This window comes from Artemia sp. Qi Xiang Cuo, chromosome 19, assembly GCF_049724085.1.
Source record: "Artemia sp. Qi Xiang Cuo chromosome 19, ASM4972408v1, whole genome shotgun sequence".
NCBI lineage: Eukaryota > Metazoa > Arthropoda > Branchiopoda > Anostraca > Artemiidae > Artemia > Artemia sp. Qi Xiang Cuo.
The window spans coordinates 41,603,852-41,623,971 of NC_142812.1; the positions used below are offsets into that span (position 1 = coordinate 41,603,852).

At 38.5% G+C, this 20,120-nt stretch overlaps 1 protein-coding gene across 1 annotated transcript in view; it reads left to right on the top strand.

Moving 5' to 3' along the window:
* LOC148940850 (multicopper oxidase 3-like) overlaps nt 1-20,120 on the top strand; it is a 125,738-nt gene that overhangs the window by 12,414 nt on the left and 93,204 nt on the right. The window contains exon 2 of the mRNA XM_089105696.1: nt 19,059-19,140. Within this exon, the coding sequence (XP_088961822.1) occupies nt 19,059-19,140 (82 nt within the window). The remainder of the gene's footprint in view (nt 1-19,058; nt 19,141-20,120) is intronic.

The window sequence follows — 20,120 nt, forward strand, 5'->3', positions numbered from 1 at the left end:
TATACCTAGTGGAGGAAAATAGTACCCCTATTTTTATTATTATTAAACAGTTTCAATCAAATAAACGAGAAAATTCAAAAAATTCATGTCGTTAGCCAAAATTTACCACAGGAGAAAAACAAGACCTTTTAGGCGTTATTTATGAGCCCAAAATCATCAAATTACTAAATCCAGTTACTAAATTCATCCAACATTCTCTTCAGTTTTCTCAATCTCTCTTAATCTCTCAATCTCTCTTAATCTTTCAATCTCTCTTAATCTCTCTTAATCTCTCAATCTGTCTTAATCTCTCAATCCCTCTTAATATCTCTCAATCCCTCTCAATCTGTTTCACCCAAATAATCCCCTAAAAGTAATCTCTATCGGTTCCTCTGTTAGGCAACTGTGCACTGTCACACCATTGCCACGTTAAATGTATTCAATCTCTATTAATCTCCTTGTATGCTTCATCTTTCCCCTAAGTGAAGCCATCATCATTCCCCTCTGAATCTGTTGCACTTAGAAACATCTTAAATCTAGGTTATCGAAGACGTGAATCCAAGAGTCAAGATGCGTTATAAAAGCTTCGAAATAATAATAATTCCAGAATTTATCGCTAATCCTGAAGAAAATGAAGCCTTATTAAAATATAATTTCTAGCTCTTTAGAGTCCTGCATAATTCCTTACATCTGTTTTGTCACTTCCTTTTAGTATTTCCGACTCCCGAGATTAGCCCAGAAAGAGACACGTGATCTTGTCCCGTTAGTATTTCCGACTCCCTGAATGGCCTAGAAAGAGGATGTGGTGTTGTACAGTTAGACTGGTTATAGATGGCAGCAGAGGTGCCCCATCAGAAATGGCGTCAGAAATGTGTGTGTGTGTGTGTGTGTGTGTGTGTGTGTGTGTGTGTGTGTGTGTGTGTGTGTGTGTGTGTGTGTGTGTGTGTGTGTGTGTGTGTGTGTGTGTGTGTGTGTGTGTGTGTGTGTGTGTGTGTGTGTGTTTGTATTTATGTGTGTGTTTGTATGTGTGTGTGTGTACTTGTGTGTGTGTATGTGTGTATGTGTGCGTGTGTGTGTGTGTGTGTGTGTGTGTGTGTGTGTGTGTGCGCGTTTGAGTGTTTGTGTGTGTATTTATTTTTTTGTGTTTGTGTGTGTGTGTCTGTGCGTTTATGTGTGAGAGAGTATGTGATAGTTACATTGTGTGACACTCAGTGTGAGAGTGTGTGTGTGAGATATTGAGAGCAGGGAGGGGGTCACATTTTCTGACGGGGCACCTCTGCTGCCATCTATAACCAGTCTAACTGTACAAGACAAACATCCTCTTTCTAGGCCAATTAGGGAGTCAGAAATACTAACGGGACAAGATCACGTGTCTCTTTCTAGGCGAATCGCGGGAGTCGGAAATACTAACGGGAAGTGACAAAACAGATATAAGGAATTATGCGGGACTCTAAAGAGATAGAAATTATATTTTAATAAGGCTTCATTTCCTTTAGACTTAGCGATAAATCCTGGAACTATTATTATTTCGAAGCCTTTATAACGTATCTTGACTCTTGAATTCACCTCTTGGATAACCTAGATTTAAGATGTTTCTAAGTACAACAAATTCAGAGGGGAATGATTATGGCCTCACTTGGTGGAGAGATGAAGAATACAAGGAGATTAATAGAGATTAAATATATTTAACGCGGGAATAGTTTCCTGAAAATTTTAAATGTGGCAGTGCACAGTTGCCAAACATAGGAACCGATAGAGATTACTTTTAGGGGATTATTTGGGCGAAACAGATTGAGAGGGATTGAGAGAGATTAAGAAAGATTGAGAGATTAAGAGAGTTTGAGAGATTAAGAGAGATTGAGAGAGATGAAGAGAATATTGGGCAAATGTGGTAACTGTAATTAGTGATTTGATGAGTTCGGGCTTATTAATAACGCCTAAAAAGCCTTATTTTTCTCCTAATGTAAATTTTGACTAACAACATGACTTTTTTTTTATATTCTCGTTTATTTGATTGAAACTGGTTAATAATAATAAAAATGGGGATACTATTTTCCTCCACTAGGTATAGTTTCGGAGAGCTGTTGAGGAAGTTTCGTATAGGTGAATTATATATTATTGAGATATCTTTAGCAAGGAAATATGTATTTTAGAGGATACAGCTCAGAGGTCTGAGGCAGACTGCTGGTTTTTTTTTATGGTATTTGAAGCATCTTTAGAACAGATACATGTAAGTAATATTTAAGATAATTCTTCGCATATATTTTAATTTGTTTATTTTTGTTAGAAGTAGTCGTTTTTTAATTTATTTTACTAATGTGTCTGAAACATCTTTAAAAACATACTTGTAAGTAATGTTTAAGATAATTCTTCGCAATTATTTTAATTTATTTATTTGTGTTACAAGTAGTCGTTTTTTTTAAATTTATTTTATTAAGGTATCTGAAGCCTCTTTAGAATAGATAAATATAGGTAATATTTATGATAATTCTTCGCATATATTTTAATTTATTAAATTTTAAAAAATGGATACAAGCACATAGATTCAGACATACAACCCGAGAAAGACATACATTGGAATAAGCTAACACCAGCCCAGACACACAGGCAAAAAGAGGGAGAGACACATACAAATACATAGATTCAGACATACAAACCGACAGAGACAGGCACTGGGATAAGAAAACACCCGCCCAGGCACACACAGGCAAAGAGAGTGAGTGACAAATACAAATAGATAGATTCAGACATACAATCAGAGAAAGACAGGCACTTTAAACATACAAACCAACAAAGACAACCAATTCAAACAATATAAACAGACAAAGACAGAGACTATGACAAGCGAGTACCCACCCAAACACACAGGCTTAGAGAGTAGAGAGAGAGAGAGAGAGAGAGAGACAAAAACACATACAAATACATAGATTCAAACATACAAACCGAGAAAACAGGCACTTCAAACTTACAGGCCAACAAAGACAAACACTGGGACTTGCAAACACTAACCCTGATAAACGGACAAAGAGAGTTCAAACACATACAAATATATAGATTCAGACATGCAAACCGACAGAGACAGTCACTGTGACATGCAAATACCAGCCCTGACACATAGGCAAAGACCGTGGGAGGGACAAAAACACATAGAAATACATAGATTCCGACATACAAAAATACAAATTAACTCGCCAACCCAGACAAACAGACAAAGAATGTGAAAAACACATACAAATACATAGATTCAGACATAAAAACTAGCAAAGACAGGCAGTGGAACAAACAATCACCTGCTCAGGCACACATGCAAAGAGATTAAGAAACAAAAAATGTATACAAACACATAAACTCAGACATAGAACCCGAGAAAGGTATGTATGGGGATAATCTAACACCAGCCCAGACACACAGGCAAAAAGAGGGAGAGACACAGAAATACATAGATTCAGACAAACAAACCGACAGAGACAGGCACTGGGATAAGCAAACACCTACCCAGACACACACAGGCAAAGAGAGTGAGAGAGGAATACAAATAAATAGATTCAGACATACAATCAGAGAAAGACAGGCACTTTAGACATACAAACCAACAAAGACAGCCCAGTCAAACAATATAAACCGACAAAGACAGACACTATGACAAGCGAGTACCCACTCAAACACACAGGCTTAAAGAGTGAGAGAGAGAGAGAGAGAGACAAAAACACATACAAACATATAAACTCAGACATACAAACCGACAAATAAAAACCATCAAAGACATGCACTGGGACAGATAAGTACCCACCCAGAGACACATGCCTAGAGAGAGAGAGACAAAAACATATACAAACAAATAGATTTATACATTCAAATCGACAAAGACAGGCAGTGGAATAAGCAAACACCCGCCCAGACATACATGTAAAGAGTGTAAGAGAGACAAAAACACACACAAATATATAGATTCAAACATACAAACCGACAAAGGCAGTCACTGGGACATGCAAGTACCCACCCAAACACATATGCTTAGAGGGTGAGCGAGACAAAAACATAAATAAACAAATAGATTTATACATACAAACCGATAAAGACAGGCACTGGGACAAGCAAGTGCCCACCCAGACATAAATGCTTAGAGAGTGAGAGAGACAAAAACACATACAAACACATTAACTCCGACATACAAACCGACAAAGACAGACACTGGGACAAGCAAGCACCCGCCCAAACACACTTGCGTAGAGAGTGAGAGAGACAAAAACATTAACAAACAAATAGATTTATACAAACAAACCGATAAAGACAGGCACTGGGACAAGCAACCACTTGTCAAGACACATACCACCCAGACGCACAGACCTAGAGAGTGAGAGAGACATACACATATAAAACAAATAGAGTTACACATACAAACCGACAAAGACAGGCAGTAGAACAAGCAAACACCCGCCCAGACATACAAGCAATAAGAAAAAGAGAGACAAAAACACATACAAATATGTATTCTGATACACGAACCGAGAAGATTTATACATACAAACCAACAAAGACAGGCAGTGGAACAAGCAAACACCCACCCAGACATACACGCAAAGAGAATAAGAGAGACAAAAAAACACATACAAATATATAGATTTAGATATACAAACCGACAAAGACAGACATAGGGACATGCAAGTACCCCGCCCAGACACACAGACTTAGAGAGTGAGAGAGACAAAAACACATACAAACACATAAACTCAGACATAAAAACCGACAAAGACAGGCAGTGAGACATACAAGCACCCGCCCCGACACACAGGCCTAGAGAGTGAGAGAGACAAAAAACATATACAAACAAATATATCTATATATACAAACCGACAAAGACATGCACGAGGACAAGCAACCACCAATCCAGGCACATAGGACTATAGAGACAAAAGATATACAAACATATAGATTCAGACATATAAACCAACAAAGACAGACAGTGGAATAAGCAAACACCCGCCCAGACACACAAGCAAAAAGAGTGAGAGACACGTACAAATACATAGATTCAGACACACAAACTGAGAAAGAGAGGCACTCCAGACATACAAACCATCAATGACAGACAGTGGGACAAGCAAACACCCGCCCAGGAACACAAGCAAAAAGAGTGAGAGACACATACAAATACATAGATTCAGACATACAAACCGAGAAAGACAGGCACTTCAGACTTACAAACCAACAAAGAAAAACACTGGGACATGCAAACACCAACCCTGAAAAACAGACAAAGGGAGTTTCAAACACATATAAATACATAGATTCAGACATACAAACCAAGAAAGACGGGCAGTGGAACAAGCAAACACCCGCACAAACGCACAAGCAAAAAGAGTGAGAGACACATCCAAATACAAAGATTCAGACATACAAACCGAGAAAGACAGGCACTGGGATAAGCAAACACCCGCCCAAACACAGTCAAAGAGAGTGAGAGACAAATACAAATAAATAGATTCGGACATAAAAACAGAGAAAGACAGGCACTTTAGACATACAAACCAACAAATACAGACAATGGAATAAGCAAACACCCGCCCAGACACACAAGCAAAAAGAGTGAGAGACACATACAAACACATATATTCAAACATACAAACCGAGAAAGACAGGCGCTTCAGATATACAAACCATCAAAGACAAACACGGGGACTTGCAAACACCCACCCTGACAAACAGAGAAACAGAGCGAGAGACAAATACAGATACATAGATTCAGACAAACAAACCGAGAAAGACGTGCCCTGGGATAAACAAACACCCGCCCGGACACACAGTCAAAGAGAGTTAGAGACACATACAAATACATGTATTCAGACAGGGACAAGCAAACACCCGCCCAGACACACAAGCAAAAAGAGGTAGAGAAACATACAAATACAAAGATTCAGACATACAAACCGAGAAAGACAAGCCCTGGGACTTGCAAACACCCACCCTGACAAACAGAGAAACAGAGCGAGAGACAAATACAGATACATAGATTCAGACAAAAAAAACCGAGAAAGACAGGCCTTGGGATAAACCAACACCCGCCCAGACACACAGTCAAAGAGAATGAGAGACACACAAAAATACATGTATTCAGACAGGGATAAGCAAAAACCCACCCAGACACATAAGCAAAAAGAGTGAGAAAAACATACAAATACATTGATTCAGACATACAAACCGAGAAAGACAGGCACTTCAGACTTACAAACCAACAAAGAGAAATACTGGGACATGAAACACCAACCCTGAAAAACAGACAAAGAGAGTTTCAAACACATACAAATACATAGGTTCAGACATACAAACCGAGAAAGACAGGCAGTGGGATAAGCAAACACCCTCACAAACACACAAGCAAAAAGAGGGAGAGACACATACTAATACATAGAGTCAGACAAACAAACCAACAAAGACAAAAACTTCAGACATACAAACCAACAAAGACAAACACTGGGACTTCCAAACACCAACCCAGACAAACAGACAAAAAGAGTGTGAAAAAAATATAAATACATAGATTCAGACATACAAACCGAGAAAGACAAGCAATGGGACAAGCAAAATCTCGCCCAAACACACAAGCAAAAGTAACGCGAAACACATACAAATACATAGATTTACACATAAAAACCGAGAAAGACATGCACTGGGATAAGCAAACACCTTCCCAGACACACACAGGCAAAGAGAGTGAGAGACACATACAAACACATATATCAAAACATACAAACCAAGAAAGACAGGCTCTTTAAACCATCAAAGACAAACACTGGGACTTGCAAACACCCACCCTGACAAACAGACAAATTGAGCGAGAGACAAATACAGATACATAGATTCAGACAAACAAACCGAGGAAGATATGTACGGGGATAAACAAACACCCGCCCAGACACACAGTCAAAGAGAGTGAGAGACACATAAAAATACATGTATTCAAACAGGGCCAGGCAAACACCCGCCAAGACACAGAAGCAAAGAGAGGGAGAGGAACTTACAAATACATAGATTCAGACATACAAACCAAGAAAGACAAGCACTTCAGACTTACAAACCAACAAAGACAAATACTGGGACATGCAAACACCAACCCTGAATAACAGACAAAGAGAGTGTCAAATACATAAAAACACATAGATTCAAACAAACAAACGGAGAAAAACAGGCAGTGGGATAAGCAAACACCCTCCCAAACACACAAGCAAAAAGAGGGAGAGACACATACAAATACATAGATTCAGACATACAAACCAACAAAGACAAACACTGGTACTTGCAAAATCCAACCCAGACAAACAGACAAAGAGAGTTTGAAACACATACAAATACATAGATTCAGACATACAAACCGAAAAAGACAGGCAATGGGACAAGCAAACACCTGCCCTGAAACACAAGCAAAAAGAGTGAGAGACATATACAAATACGTAGATTGAGACACACAAACCGAGAAAGACAGACACTTCAGACATACAAACCAACAAAGACAGACACTGGGACTTCCAAACAACAACCCAGACAAACAGACAAAGAGAGTGTGAAACACATACAAATAAATAGATTCAGACATACAAACCAAGAAAGACAGGCAATGGGAGAAGCAAACACCTGCACAAACACACAAGCAAAAATAGTGAGAGACACATACAAATACAAAGATTCAGACATACAAACCAAGAAAGACAGGCATTGGGATAAGCAAACACCTGCCCAGACACACAAACAAAAAGAGTGAGAGACACATACAAACACATATATTCAAACATACAAACCGAGAAAGACAGGCACTTTAGATACACAAACCATCATAGACAAACACTGGGACTTGCAAACACCCACCCTGACAAACAGACAAAAAGAGCGAGAGACAAATACAGATACATAGATTCAGACAAACAAACCAAGAAAGACATGGGACTGGGATAAACAAACACCCGCCCAGACACTAAGTCAAAGAGAGTGAGAGACACATACAAATACATGTATTCAGACAGGGACAAGCAAACACCTGCCCAGACACACAAGAAAAAAGAGTGAGAGGCACATACAAATACATAGATTCACACATACAAACCGAGAAAGACAAGCACTTCAGACTGACAAACCAACAAAGACAAATACTGGGACAAGAAACACCAACCCTGAAAAACAGACAAAAAGAGTTTCAAACACATACAAATACATAGGTTCAGACATACAAACCGAGAAAGACAGGCAGTGGGATAAGCAAACACCCTCCCAAACACACAAGCAAAAAGAGTGAGATACACATACAAATACATAGATTCAGACATACAAACCGAGAAAGACAGGCACTGGGATAAGCCAACACCTGCCCAGACACGCAAAGGCAAAGAGAGTGAGAAACACATACAAATACATAGATTCAGACATACAAACCGAGAAAGACATGCACTGGGATAAGCAAATACCCGCCCATGCAAACAGTCAAAGAGAGTGAGAGACAAATACAAATAAATAGATTCAGACATACAAACAGAGAAAGACAGGCACTTTAGAGATACAAACCAACCAAGACAGACAGTGGGATAAGCAAACACCCGCCCAGAAACACAAGCAAAAAGAGTGAGAGACACATACAAACACATAGATTCAGACATACAAACCGAGAAAGACATGCACCTCAGATATAAAACCATCAAAGACAAACACTGGGACTTGCAAACACTAGCCCAGACAAATAGGGAAAGAGAGTGAGAGAGACAAACAAATACATAGATTCAGACATATAAACCGAGAAAGACAGGCAGTGGGACAAGCAAACAAACGCCCAAACTCACAAGCAAAAAGAGTGAGAGACACATACAAATACACAGATTCACACATACAAACCGAGAAAGACAGAAACTTCAGACATACAAACCATCAAAGACAAACACTGGGACTTGCAAACACCAACCCAGACAAACAGACAAAGAGAGTGTATAACACATACCAATACATAGATTCAGACATACAAACCGAGAAAGACAGGCAGTGGGTAAAGCAAACACCCGCCCAAACAAACAAGCAAAAAGAGTGAGATACACATACAAATACATAGATTCAGACATACAAACCTATAAAGACAGGCACTGTGATAAGCCAACACCTGCCCAGACACACAAAGGCAAAGAGAATGAGAAACACATACACATACATAGATTCAGACATACAAGCCGAGAAAGACATGCACTGGAATAAGCAAACACCCGTCCATGCATACAGTCAAAGAGATTGAGAGAGACATACAAATACAAGATTCAGTCATACAAACAGAGAAAGACAGGCACTTTAGAGATACCAACCAACCAAGACAGACAGTGGGATAAGCAAACACCCGCCCAGAAACACAAGCAAAAAGAGTGAGAGACACATACAAACACATAGATTCAAACATACAAACCGAGAAAGACATGCACCTCAGATATAAAACCATCAAAGACAAACACTGGGACTTGCAAACACTATCCCAGACAAATAGGGAAAGAGAGTGAGAGAGACAAACAAATACATAGATTCAGACATATAAACTGAGAAAGACAGGCAGTGGGACAAGCAAACACACGCCCAAACTCAAAAGCAAAAAGAGTGAGAGACACATACAAATACAAAGATTCAGACATACAAACCGAGAAAAACAGGCACTTGAGACTTACAGACACACAAAGACAAACACTGGGACCTGCAAACACCAACCCTGGCAAACAGACAAAGAGAGTGTCAAACACATACAAATATATAACCAAGAAAGACATGCACTTGGATAAACAAACACCCGCCCAGACACACAGTCAAAGAGAGTGAGAGACATATGGAAATACATGGTTTCTGACATGCAAACCGAGAAAGACAGGCACTTCAGACATACAAACCATCAATGACAGACAGTGGGACAAGTAAACACCCGCCCAGACACACAAGCAAAGAGAGTGAGAGAACATTCAAATACATAGATTCAGACATATAAACCGAGAAAGACAGGCACTTCAGACATACAAACCAACAAAGACAAACACTGCGACTTGCAAACACCAACCCTGAGAAACAGACAAAGAGAGTGAGAGACATATACAAATACATAGATTCAGACATACAAACTGACAAACACAGGCAGTGGAACAAGCAAACACCCGCCCAGACATACACGCAAAGAGAATAAGGGAAATAGGTTAGGTTCATTTAGGTTCACTTATCGTGGTGCACCACGATAAGTGAACCTAAATCAACCTAACTCAGGATTGGTGTTTCCATGTCCTAGTGCCTGTCTTTGTATGTTTGTATGTCTGTATCTATGTATTTGTATGTGTTTCTCACTCTCTTTGCCTATGTGTCTGGGCGGGTGTTTGCATGTCACATTGCCTTTCGGTTTTTATGTCTGAATCCATGTTTTTGTATGTGTCTCTCACTCTCTAAGTCTGTGTGTCTTGATGGGTACTTGCATGTCCCTGTGCCTGTCTTTGTCGGATTGTATATCTGAATCTATATATTTGTATGTGTTTTTTGTTTCCCTTATTCTCTTTGTGCGTATGTCTGGGCGGGTGTTTGCTTGTTCCACTGCCTGTCTTTTTCGGTTGTATGTCTGAATCTAAATATTTGTATGTGTCTCTCACTCTCTTTGTCTGTTTGTCAGGGTTTTTCTGGGCGGGTGTTTGCTTGTCCCACTGTCTGTCATTGATGGTTTGTTTGTTTGACGAGCCTGTTTTTCTCGGTTTGTGTGTCTGAATACATGTAATTGTCTCTCACTCTCTTTGACTGTGTGTCTGGCCGGATGTTTGTTTATCCCAGTGCATGTCTTTCTCTGTTATATATTTGTATGTGTTTGATACTCTCTTTGTCTGTTTGTCAGGGTTGGTGTTTGCAAGTCCCAGTGTTTGTCTTTGCTGGTCTGTAAGTCTGAAGTGCCTGTTTTTCTCGGTTTGTATGGCTGAATCTTTGTATTTGTATGTGTCTCTCACTCTTTTTGCTTGCGTGTTTAGGCGTGTGTTTGCTTGTTCCACTGCCTGTCTTTCTCGGTTTGTATGTCTGAATCTATGTATTTGTATATCTCTCTCACTCTCTTTGCTTATGTGTCTGAGCTGGTGTTTGCAAGTCCCAGTGTTTGTCTTTGATGGTTTTTATATCTGAATTGCATGTCTTTCTCGGTTTGTATGTTTGAATCTATGTGTTTGTATGTGACTCTCACTCTTTTTGCTTGTGTGTCTGGGCGGGTGTTTGCTTATCCCACTGTCTGTCTTCTTTGGTTTGTATGTCTAAAGTGCCTGTCTTTCTCTGTTTGTATGTCTGAATCTATTTATTTGTATCTCACTCTCTTTGACTTTGTGGCTGGGCGGGTGTTTGCTTATCCCAGTGCATGTCTTTCTCGATTTGTATGTCTGAATCTATGTATGTGTATGTGTTTCTCACTCTCTTTGCCTTTGTGTGTCTGGGCAGGTGTTTGCTTATCCCAGTGCCTGTCTTTCTCGGTTTGTATGTCTGAATCTATTTATTTGTATTTGTCTCTCACTCTCTTTGACTGTGTGTCTGGGTGGGTGTTTGCTTATCCCAGTGCATGTCTTTCTCGATTTGTATGTCTGAATCTATGTATTTGTATGTGTTTCTCACTCTCTTTGCCTTTGTGTGTCTGGGCAGGTGTTTGCTTATCCCAGTGCCGGTGTTTCTTGGTTTGTATGTCTGAATCTATGTATCTGTATGTGTCTCTCACTCTTTTTGCTTGTGTGTTTGGGCAGGTGTTTGCTTGTTCCACAGCCTGTCTTTCTCGGTTTGCAAGTCTGAATCTATGTATTTGTATGTGGTTGAAACTCTCTTTGTCTTTTTTTCGGGGTTGGTGTTTGCAAGCCCCAGTGTTTGTATTTGTTGGTTTGTATGTCTGAAGTGTAGTCTTTCTCGGTTTGTGTGTCTAAATCTATGTATTTGTATGTGTCTCTCACTCTTTTTTCTTGTGTGTCTGGGCGGATGTTTGCTTATCCCAGTGCATGTCTTTCTCGATTTGTTATTCTAAATTTATGTATTTGTATGTGTTTCTCACTCTCTTTGCCAGTGTGTGTGGGCAGGTGTTTGCTTATCCCAGGGCCTGTCTTTCTCGGTTTGTATGTCTGAGTCTATGTATTTGTATGTGTCTCTCTCTCTTTTTGCTTGTGTGTTTCGGCGGGTGTTGGCTTGTTCCACTGCCTGTCTTTCTCGATTTGTATGTCTGAACCTATGTATTTTATGTGTTTAACACTCTCTCTGTCTGTTTGTCAGGGTTGCTGTTTCATGTCTTAGTTTTTGTCTTTGTTGGTTTGTAAGTCTGAAGTGTCTGTCCTTCTCGGTTTGTATGTCTGAATCTATGTATTTGAATGAGTCTCTCACACTTTTTGCTTGTATGTCTGGACGGGTGTTTTTTTCATCCCAGTGTATGTCTTTCTCGGTTTGTATGTCTAAATCTATGTATTTGTATGTGTGTTTCTGGGTGGATATTTGCTTATCCCAGTGTCTGTTTTTCTCGGTTTTTATGTCTGAATCTATTTATTTGTATTTGTCTCTCACTCTCTTTGACTGTGAGTCTGGGTGGGTGTTTGCTTATCCCAGTGCATGTCTTTCTCGATTTGTATGTCTGAATCTATGTATTCGTATTTGTTTCTCACTCTCTTTGACTGTGTGTTTCTGGACGGGTGTTTGCTTATCCCAGTGCCTGTCTTTCTGGGTTTGTATGTCTGAATCTATGTATCTGTATGTGTCACTCACTCTTTTGCTTGTGTGTTTGGGCGGGTGTTTGCTTGTTCCACAGCCTGTCTTTCTCGGTTTGTATGTGTGAATCTATGTATTTGTATGCGGTTCAAACTCTCTTTGTCTTTTTGTCGGGGTTGGTGTTTGCAATTTCCAGTGTTTGCCTTTGTTGGTTTGTATGTCTGAAGTGTAGTCTTTCTCGGTTTGTGTGTCTAAATCTATGTATTTGTATGTGTCTCTCACTCTTTTTTCTTGTGTGTCTGGGCGGATGTTTGCTTATCCCAGTGCATGTCTTTCTCGATTTGTTATTCTAAATTTATGTATTTGTATGTGTTTCTCACTCTCTTTGCCAGTGTGTGTGGGCAGGTATTTGCTTATCCCTGTGTCTGTCTTTCTCGTTTTGCATGTCTGAATCCATGTATTTGTATGTGTCTCTCACTCTTTTTGCTTGTGTGTTTGGGTGGGTGTTTGCTTGTCCCACTGCCTGTATTTCTCGATTTGTATGTCTGAACCTATGTATTTTATGTGTTTAACACTCTCTCTGTCTGTTTGTCAGGGTTGGTGTTTCATGTCTTAGTTTTTGTCTTTGTTGGTTTGTAAGTCTGAAGTGTCTGTCCTTCTCGGTTTGTATGTCTGAATCTATGTATTTGAATGAGTCTCTCACACTTTTTGCTTGTATGTCTGGACGGGTGTTTTTTCATCCCAGTGTATGTCTTTCTCGGTTTGTATGTCTAAATCTATGTATTTGTATGTGTGTTTCTGGGTGGGTATTTGCTTATCCCAGTGACTGTTTTTCTCGGTTTTTATGTCTGAATCTTTGTATTTGTATGTGTTTCTCACTCTTTTTGCTTGTGTGTTTGGGTGTGTGTTTGCTTGTCCCACTACCTGTCTTTCTCGGTTTGTATATCTGAATCTATGTATCTGTATTTGTCTCTCACTGTTTTTGTCTGTTTGGCAGGGTGGGTGTTTGCAAGTCCCAGTGTTTGTCTTTGATGGTTTGTATGTCTGAAGTGCCTGTCTTTCTCGGTTTGTATGTTTGAATCTATGTGTTTGTATGGTTCTCTCTCTCTTTTTGCTTGTGTGTCTGGGTGGGTGTTTGCTTATCCCATTGTCTGTCTTTGTTGGTTTGTATGTCTAAAGTGCCTGTCTTTCTCTGTTTGTATGTCTGAATCTATTTATTTATATTTGTCTCTCACTCTCCTTGACTCTGTGTTTGGGCAGGTGTTTGCCTATCCCAGTGCCTGTCTTTCTCGTTTTGTTTGTCTGAATATATGGATTTGTCTGTGTCTATCTTGCTCTTTGCCTCTTTTTGTCTGGGAAGGTGTTTGCTTATCCCAGCGCCTGTCTTTCTCGGTTTTTATGTCTAAATCTTTGTATTTGTATGTGTTTCTCACTCTTTTTGCTTGTGTGTTTGTGCGAGTTTTTGCTTGTCCCACTGCCTGTCTTTCTCGGTTTGTATGTATATGTATTTCTATGTATTTGTATGTGTTTCACACTCTCTTTGTATGTTTGTCTGGGTTGGTGTTTGCAAGTCCCAGTGTTTGTCTTTGTTGGTTTGTAAGTCTGAAGTTCCTGTCTTTTTCGGTTTGTATATCTGAATCTATGTATTTGTATGTTTCTCTCACTCTTTTCGCTTGTGTGTCTGGGCGGGTTTTTGCTTGTCCCACTGTCTGTCATTGATGGTTTGTATGTCTGGAGTGCCTCTCTTTCTCGGTTTGTGTGTCTGAATCTATGTATCTGTATGTGTTTTGGTCTCCCTCACTCTTTTTGCTTGTGTGTCTGGGCGGGTGTTTACTTATTCCACTGTCTGTCTTTGTTGGTTTATATGTCTTAATCTATGTATTTGTATGTGTTTTGTCTCTCTAGTCCTATGTGTTTGGACAGGTGGTTACTTGTCCTAGTGCATGTCTTTGTCGGTTTGTATGTATAGATATATTTGTTTGTATATGTTTTTTGTCTCTCTCACTCTCTAGGCCTGTGTGTCGGGGCGGGTGCGTGTATGTCCCAGTGCCTGTCTTTGTAGGATTGTATGTCTGAGTTTATGTGTTTGTATGTGCTTTTGTCTCTCTCACTCTCTAAGGCTGTGTGTCTGGGCGGTGTAATTGCATGTCCCTGTGCCTGTCTTTGTCGGTTTGTATATCTGAATCAATATATTTGTATGTCTTCTTTTCTCTCTCTTATTCTCTTTGCGTGTATGTCTGGGTGGGTGTTTGCTTGTTCCACTGCCTGTCTTTGTTGGTTTGTATGTATAAATCTTCTCGGTTTGTATATCAGAATCTATGTTTTTGTATGTGTTTTTGTCTCTCTTATTCTCATTGCGTGTATGTCTGGGCGGGTGTTCGCTAGTTCCACTGCCTTTCTTTGTCGGTTTGTATGTATAACTCTATTTGTTTGTATATGTTTTGTCTCTCTCACTCTCCAGGTCTGTGTGTCTGGGTGGTATGTGTCTTGACAAGTGGTTGCTTGTTCCACTGCCTGTCTTAGTCGGTTTGCATGCAGAAATCTATTTGTTTGTATATGTTTTGTCTCTCTCTCTCTCTCTCTCTCTCTCTCTCTCTCTCTCTCTCTCTCTCTCTCTCTCTCTCTCTCTCTCTCTCTCTCTCTCTCTCTCTCTCTAGGCATTTGTGTCTGGGTGGGTACTTGTCTGTCCCAGTGCATGTCTTTAATGGCTTTTCTTTGTCGGTTTGTTTGTCTGAGTCTATGTGTTTGTATGTGTTTTTGTCTCTCTCTCACTTTCTAACCTGTGTGTTTGGATGGGTACTCGCTTGTCATAGTGTCTGTCTTTGATAGTTTATATTGTCTAACTGGATTGTCTTTGTTAGTTTGTATGTCTAAAGTGCCTGTCTTTCTCTGATTGTATGTCTGAATCTATTTATTTGTATTTGTCTCTCACTCTCTTTGACTGTGTGTGTCTGGGCAGATGTTTCCTTATTCCAGTGCCTGTCTCTGTCGGTTTTTAAGTCTGAATCTATGTATTTGTTTGTTTCTCTCCCTCTTTTTGCCTGTGTGTCTGGGCTGGTGTTAGCTTGTCCCAATGCATGTCTTTCTCGGGTTGTATGTCTGAGTCTATGTGTTTGTATGCATTTTTTTTGTCTTAATCTCTTTGCATATGTGTCCGAGCGGGTGTTTGTTTGTTCCACTGCCTGTCATTGTCGGTTTGTATGTCTGAATCTATGTATTTGTATGTGTTTTTCACATTCTTTGTCTGTTTTTCTGGGTTGGTGTGTTAGTTTGTAAGTTTGTATGTCGGAATCTTTGTATTTGTATGTGTTTTTGTCTCTCCCACTCTCTTTGCCTATGTGTCAGGGCTGTTTGCATGTCACAGTGCCTGTCTCTGTCGGTTTGTATGTCTGAATCCATATATTTGTATGTGTTTGACACTCTCCATGTCTGTGTGTCAGGGTTGGCGTTTGCAAGTCCCAGTGTTTGTATTTGTTGGTCTGTAAGTCTGAAGTGCCTGTTTTTCTCGGTTTGTATGTCTGAATCTATGAATTTGTATGTGATTTTGTCTCTCTCTCACTCTCTAAGCCTCTGTGTTTGGGTGGGTACTCGCTTGTCATATTGTCTGTCTTTTTCAGTTTATATTGTTTGACTGGGTTGTCTTTGTTGCTTTGTATGTCTAAAGTGCCTGTCTTTCTCTGATTGTATGTCTGAATCTATTTATTTGTATTTGTCTCTCACTCTCTTTTACAGTGTATCTGGGTGGGTGTTTGCTTATTCCAGTCCATATCTTTCTCAGTTTTTATGTCTGAATCTATGTATTTGTATGTGTTTTACACTCTTTTTGCCTGTGTGTGTCTGGGCAGGTGTTTGCTTATCCCAGTACCTGTCTCTGTCGGTTTGTATGTCTAAATCTATGTATTTGTATGCGTTTCTTCCTCTTTCTGCCTGTGTGTCTGGGCTGGTGTTAGCTTATCCCAATGCATGTCTTTCTCGGGTTGTATATCTGAATCTTTGTTTTTGTATCCATTTTTTAAAAATAAATTAATTAAAATACATGCGAAGAATAATCATAAATATTAGCTACATGTTTCTATTCTAAAGAGGCTTCAGATACCTTAATAAAATAAATTTAAAAAAAACGACTACTTGTAACACAAATAAATAAATTAAAACTTTTGCGAAGAATTATATTAAACATTACTTACAAGTTTGTTTTTAAAGTTTTTTCAGACACCTTAATAAAATAAATTAAAAAACGACTACTTCTAACAAAAATAAACAAATTAAAATATATGCGAAGAATTATCTTAAATATTACTTACTTGTCTCTATTCTAAAGATGCTTCAAATACAATAAAAAAGCCCAACATACTGCCTCAGATCTCTGAGCTGTATTCTCTAAAATATATATTTCCTCGCTAAAGATATGTCAATAATATATGATTCACCTATACCAAACTTCCTTAACAGCTCTCCGAAACTCCGAAGTGTGTGTGTGTGTGTGTGTGTGTGTGTGTGTGTGTGTGTGTGTGTGTGTGTGTGTGTGTGTGTGTGTGTGTGTGTGTGTGTGTGTGTGTGTGTGTGTGTGTGTGTGTGTGTGTGTGTGTGTGTGTGTGTGTGTGTGTGTGTGTGTGTGTGTGTGTGTGTGTGTGTGTGTGTGTGTGTGTGTGTGTGTGTGTGTGTGTGTGTGTGTGTGTGTGTGTGTGTGTGTGTGTGTGTGTTTGTGTGTGTGTGTGTGTGTGTGTGTGTGTGTGTGTGTGTGTGTGTGTGTGTGTGTGTGTGTGTGTGTGATTTCTTAGATCTAGGTTCTTACGTGCATTTCTTAGAAACAATAGGTCCAACTTTATTCCCGTCAGTATTTATTGCACTTACTTGTGTAAATCTAATCTAGGATTCTTGGAAGTATAGGTCTGACGTCACTCCCTTCTGAAACTGTTGTACCTTCACTACAAGTATAGCCATCATACTTTTCAAAAGAAAAAATTTAAGACAAAGAAAAATATTTTACCCACAGTCCAATTACTCTTTGTTTCTTACAGAAAATAACTTGCAGCTTCAAAAGCAACAAAGGAATACTACCAATTTCAAATTTAAGCCTAATTGGGATGGAATGTTTTCAAATTTCCGTATATAAACTTCTATTGTGAAAAATGTAATACTGTGATTTTTTACCTAAATACAATGGGAATTCATAAAGTGATTTACCGTTTCGAAATATAATATCTACTCAAGAAAAAGCTTTGTGTTTTGAAATTTATATTGATAGGAGGATTTAAACCAGAGCTTTTGGAAATGAGATAAAATGAAAGCTTGGAACAGCAGTTTTTTTTTCCGTTGATGAAATTCTAGTGTGAAAAATGTGATACTGTGATTTTTTACCTAAATACAATGGGAATTCATAAAGTGATTTACCGTTTCGAAATATAACACCTACTCAAGAAAAAGCTTTGTGTTTTGAAATTTATATTGATAGGAGGATTCAAACCAGAGCTTTTGGAAATGAGATAAAATGAAAGCTTGAAACAGCAGTTTTTTTATCTCTAAAATTAATTAAAATGAAGTATAATACGATGAAAAACACGAGATGTACGACAATACGAAAAATAGGATACGTACGATGAATAATATGAAGATATAGTATTAGAAGACAATACTCAGAAACTGATTAGGGTTGATACAAGCTTTTCAAACTAATTTCTTGTCATTTCTATTTTTTCACCTCTGTTATAGAAGTGTGAAGTTAAAAGCAAGGAACAAAACCTATCATTCGTAAATATCGACTTTCTCCGACAAGTGCGCCATGGGGTGGCTAGGGTGTCAGGGGTCAGAGCTATATAAAGAAGAGTTAGAAAATATCTCGTGCCTAGACCATATCATGGTCATACCTTTAGTAAAAAAGAAAACAAAAAGCAACTATATTTGTTTTTCATCGATTTTAATGTTACATTTTTGGTTCAGAAGCGGATATTAAAATAGCTAGAAATTGATTTTAAAAAACCTATGCCAACACTAATTTACTTGTGATTGTTGTCTGCTTACATTGTGTTTTTGTATCTTTTGCAAGATTGATCATACATATAAAGTAACTACTGTTGAAGCTTCTACTATTTCTTATTTACAAAAAAAGAAAAAACTAGACCTTAAAGTTTTCTTGTGAATGGTCAATAATAAAGATTGTGGTTGAAAGTTGAAGATAATTCAAATAAGCAAATTATAAACAGGAAAATTAATGGCCCTTTAGCAGTCTTTAACTTAGATATTGTCATCCACTGTGGCTATAATGTGGCTCAGGCATATTTCTTAGTGATATAATGAACAGCTGACGACTTACGAACTATTTTATTTAATTTGCCTTGCACACGATAGTTCAAACTAAATATTCAGTAACTTTAGTTAATTGTTTTCAGATGCTGGAAATGAGGGCGTCGTTCAGAAATTTCTTTGTCCTGTTGATTTTAACAACGGCATCAGTCCAGTTTCAGGACACTAGTAAGTAACACACATTTTTGAACTTAATATAAAATTGGAAAAAAACATTTTTATACCTTTTATCAACTATGACAATTTTTACCAAACTACATTTAGGAAGCATCAGTAGTGTAGCTTTAACAGTTACGAGCGGGGCCCTATCCTTTTTGCATATATTAATATCTCTGAGCGGACAGTACCCCTTTTTGCATATATTAATATCTCCGAATGGACAGTACCCCTTACAGTGTCAATTAAAGGAAGCGGACAGTACTCCCTTACTATGTCAATGAAAGAGAGCGGGCAAGTGGGACATTACTGTGTCAATGAAAGGTAGCGGGCAGGTGAGACATTACTGTATTAATCAAAGAGACAATACAGGTAAAACAAATCCATATTACCTTTTATACATGTATCATAAAAAAATCACCACGCCTAAAAAGTCAAATCTTTGGTATAATAATTAACCAAGTCGAACTCAAAACGAGCAGAAATTAAAATAAGTTAGGCACAAAACCCCAATGCCTTCCCAAGGCCAGAGCAAAATTTGCACTTTACTGGAAAAATATAAATGTTTTTACTGTTATAACTTTAATAAATCAAATAATATTAACATTTTGATTACTAAATATCAGTATATATATATTAAACTGACAATGCAATTTCATTTGTATTTACACTCCACTCACTTTCGACTATTAAAAAGGGCAATTTCAATTTCCAATCAAATGAGCCCTTTTTGAAATTTCTATAACAACTTTCTATATAAACTTTATATGCCCCCAAGGGATAACTTACAACCCTTGCACTGAGGGCTCTGAGGGGGTATCATCCTAGAATATATAATTTTCAGAACGTTCAAGTATGTTGAACAAATTTGATATCTCAAAATTTTGGTTAGATGTGTTTGGGAAAATGATGGGCGTGAGAGGGGCGTTAGTCGCTATCCAATGACTTTCAACTATTAAAAAGGCAATAGCCCTTTCAATTTCCAATTGAAT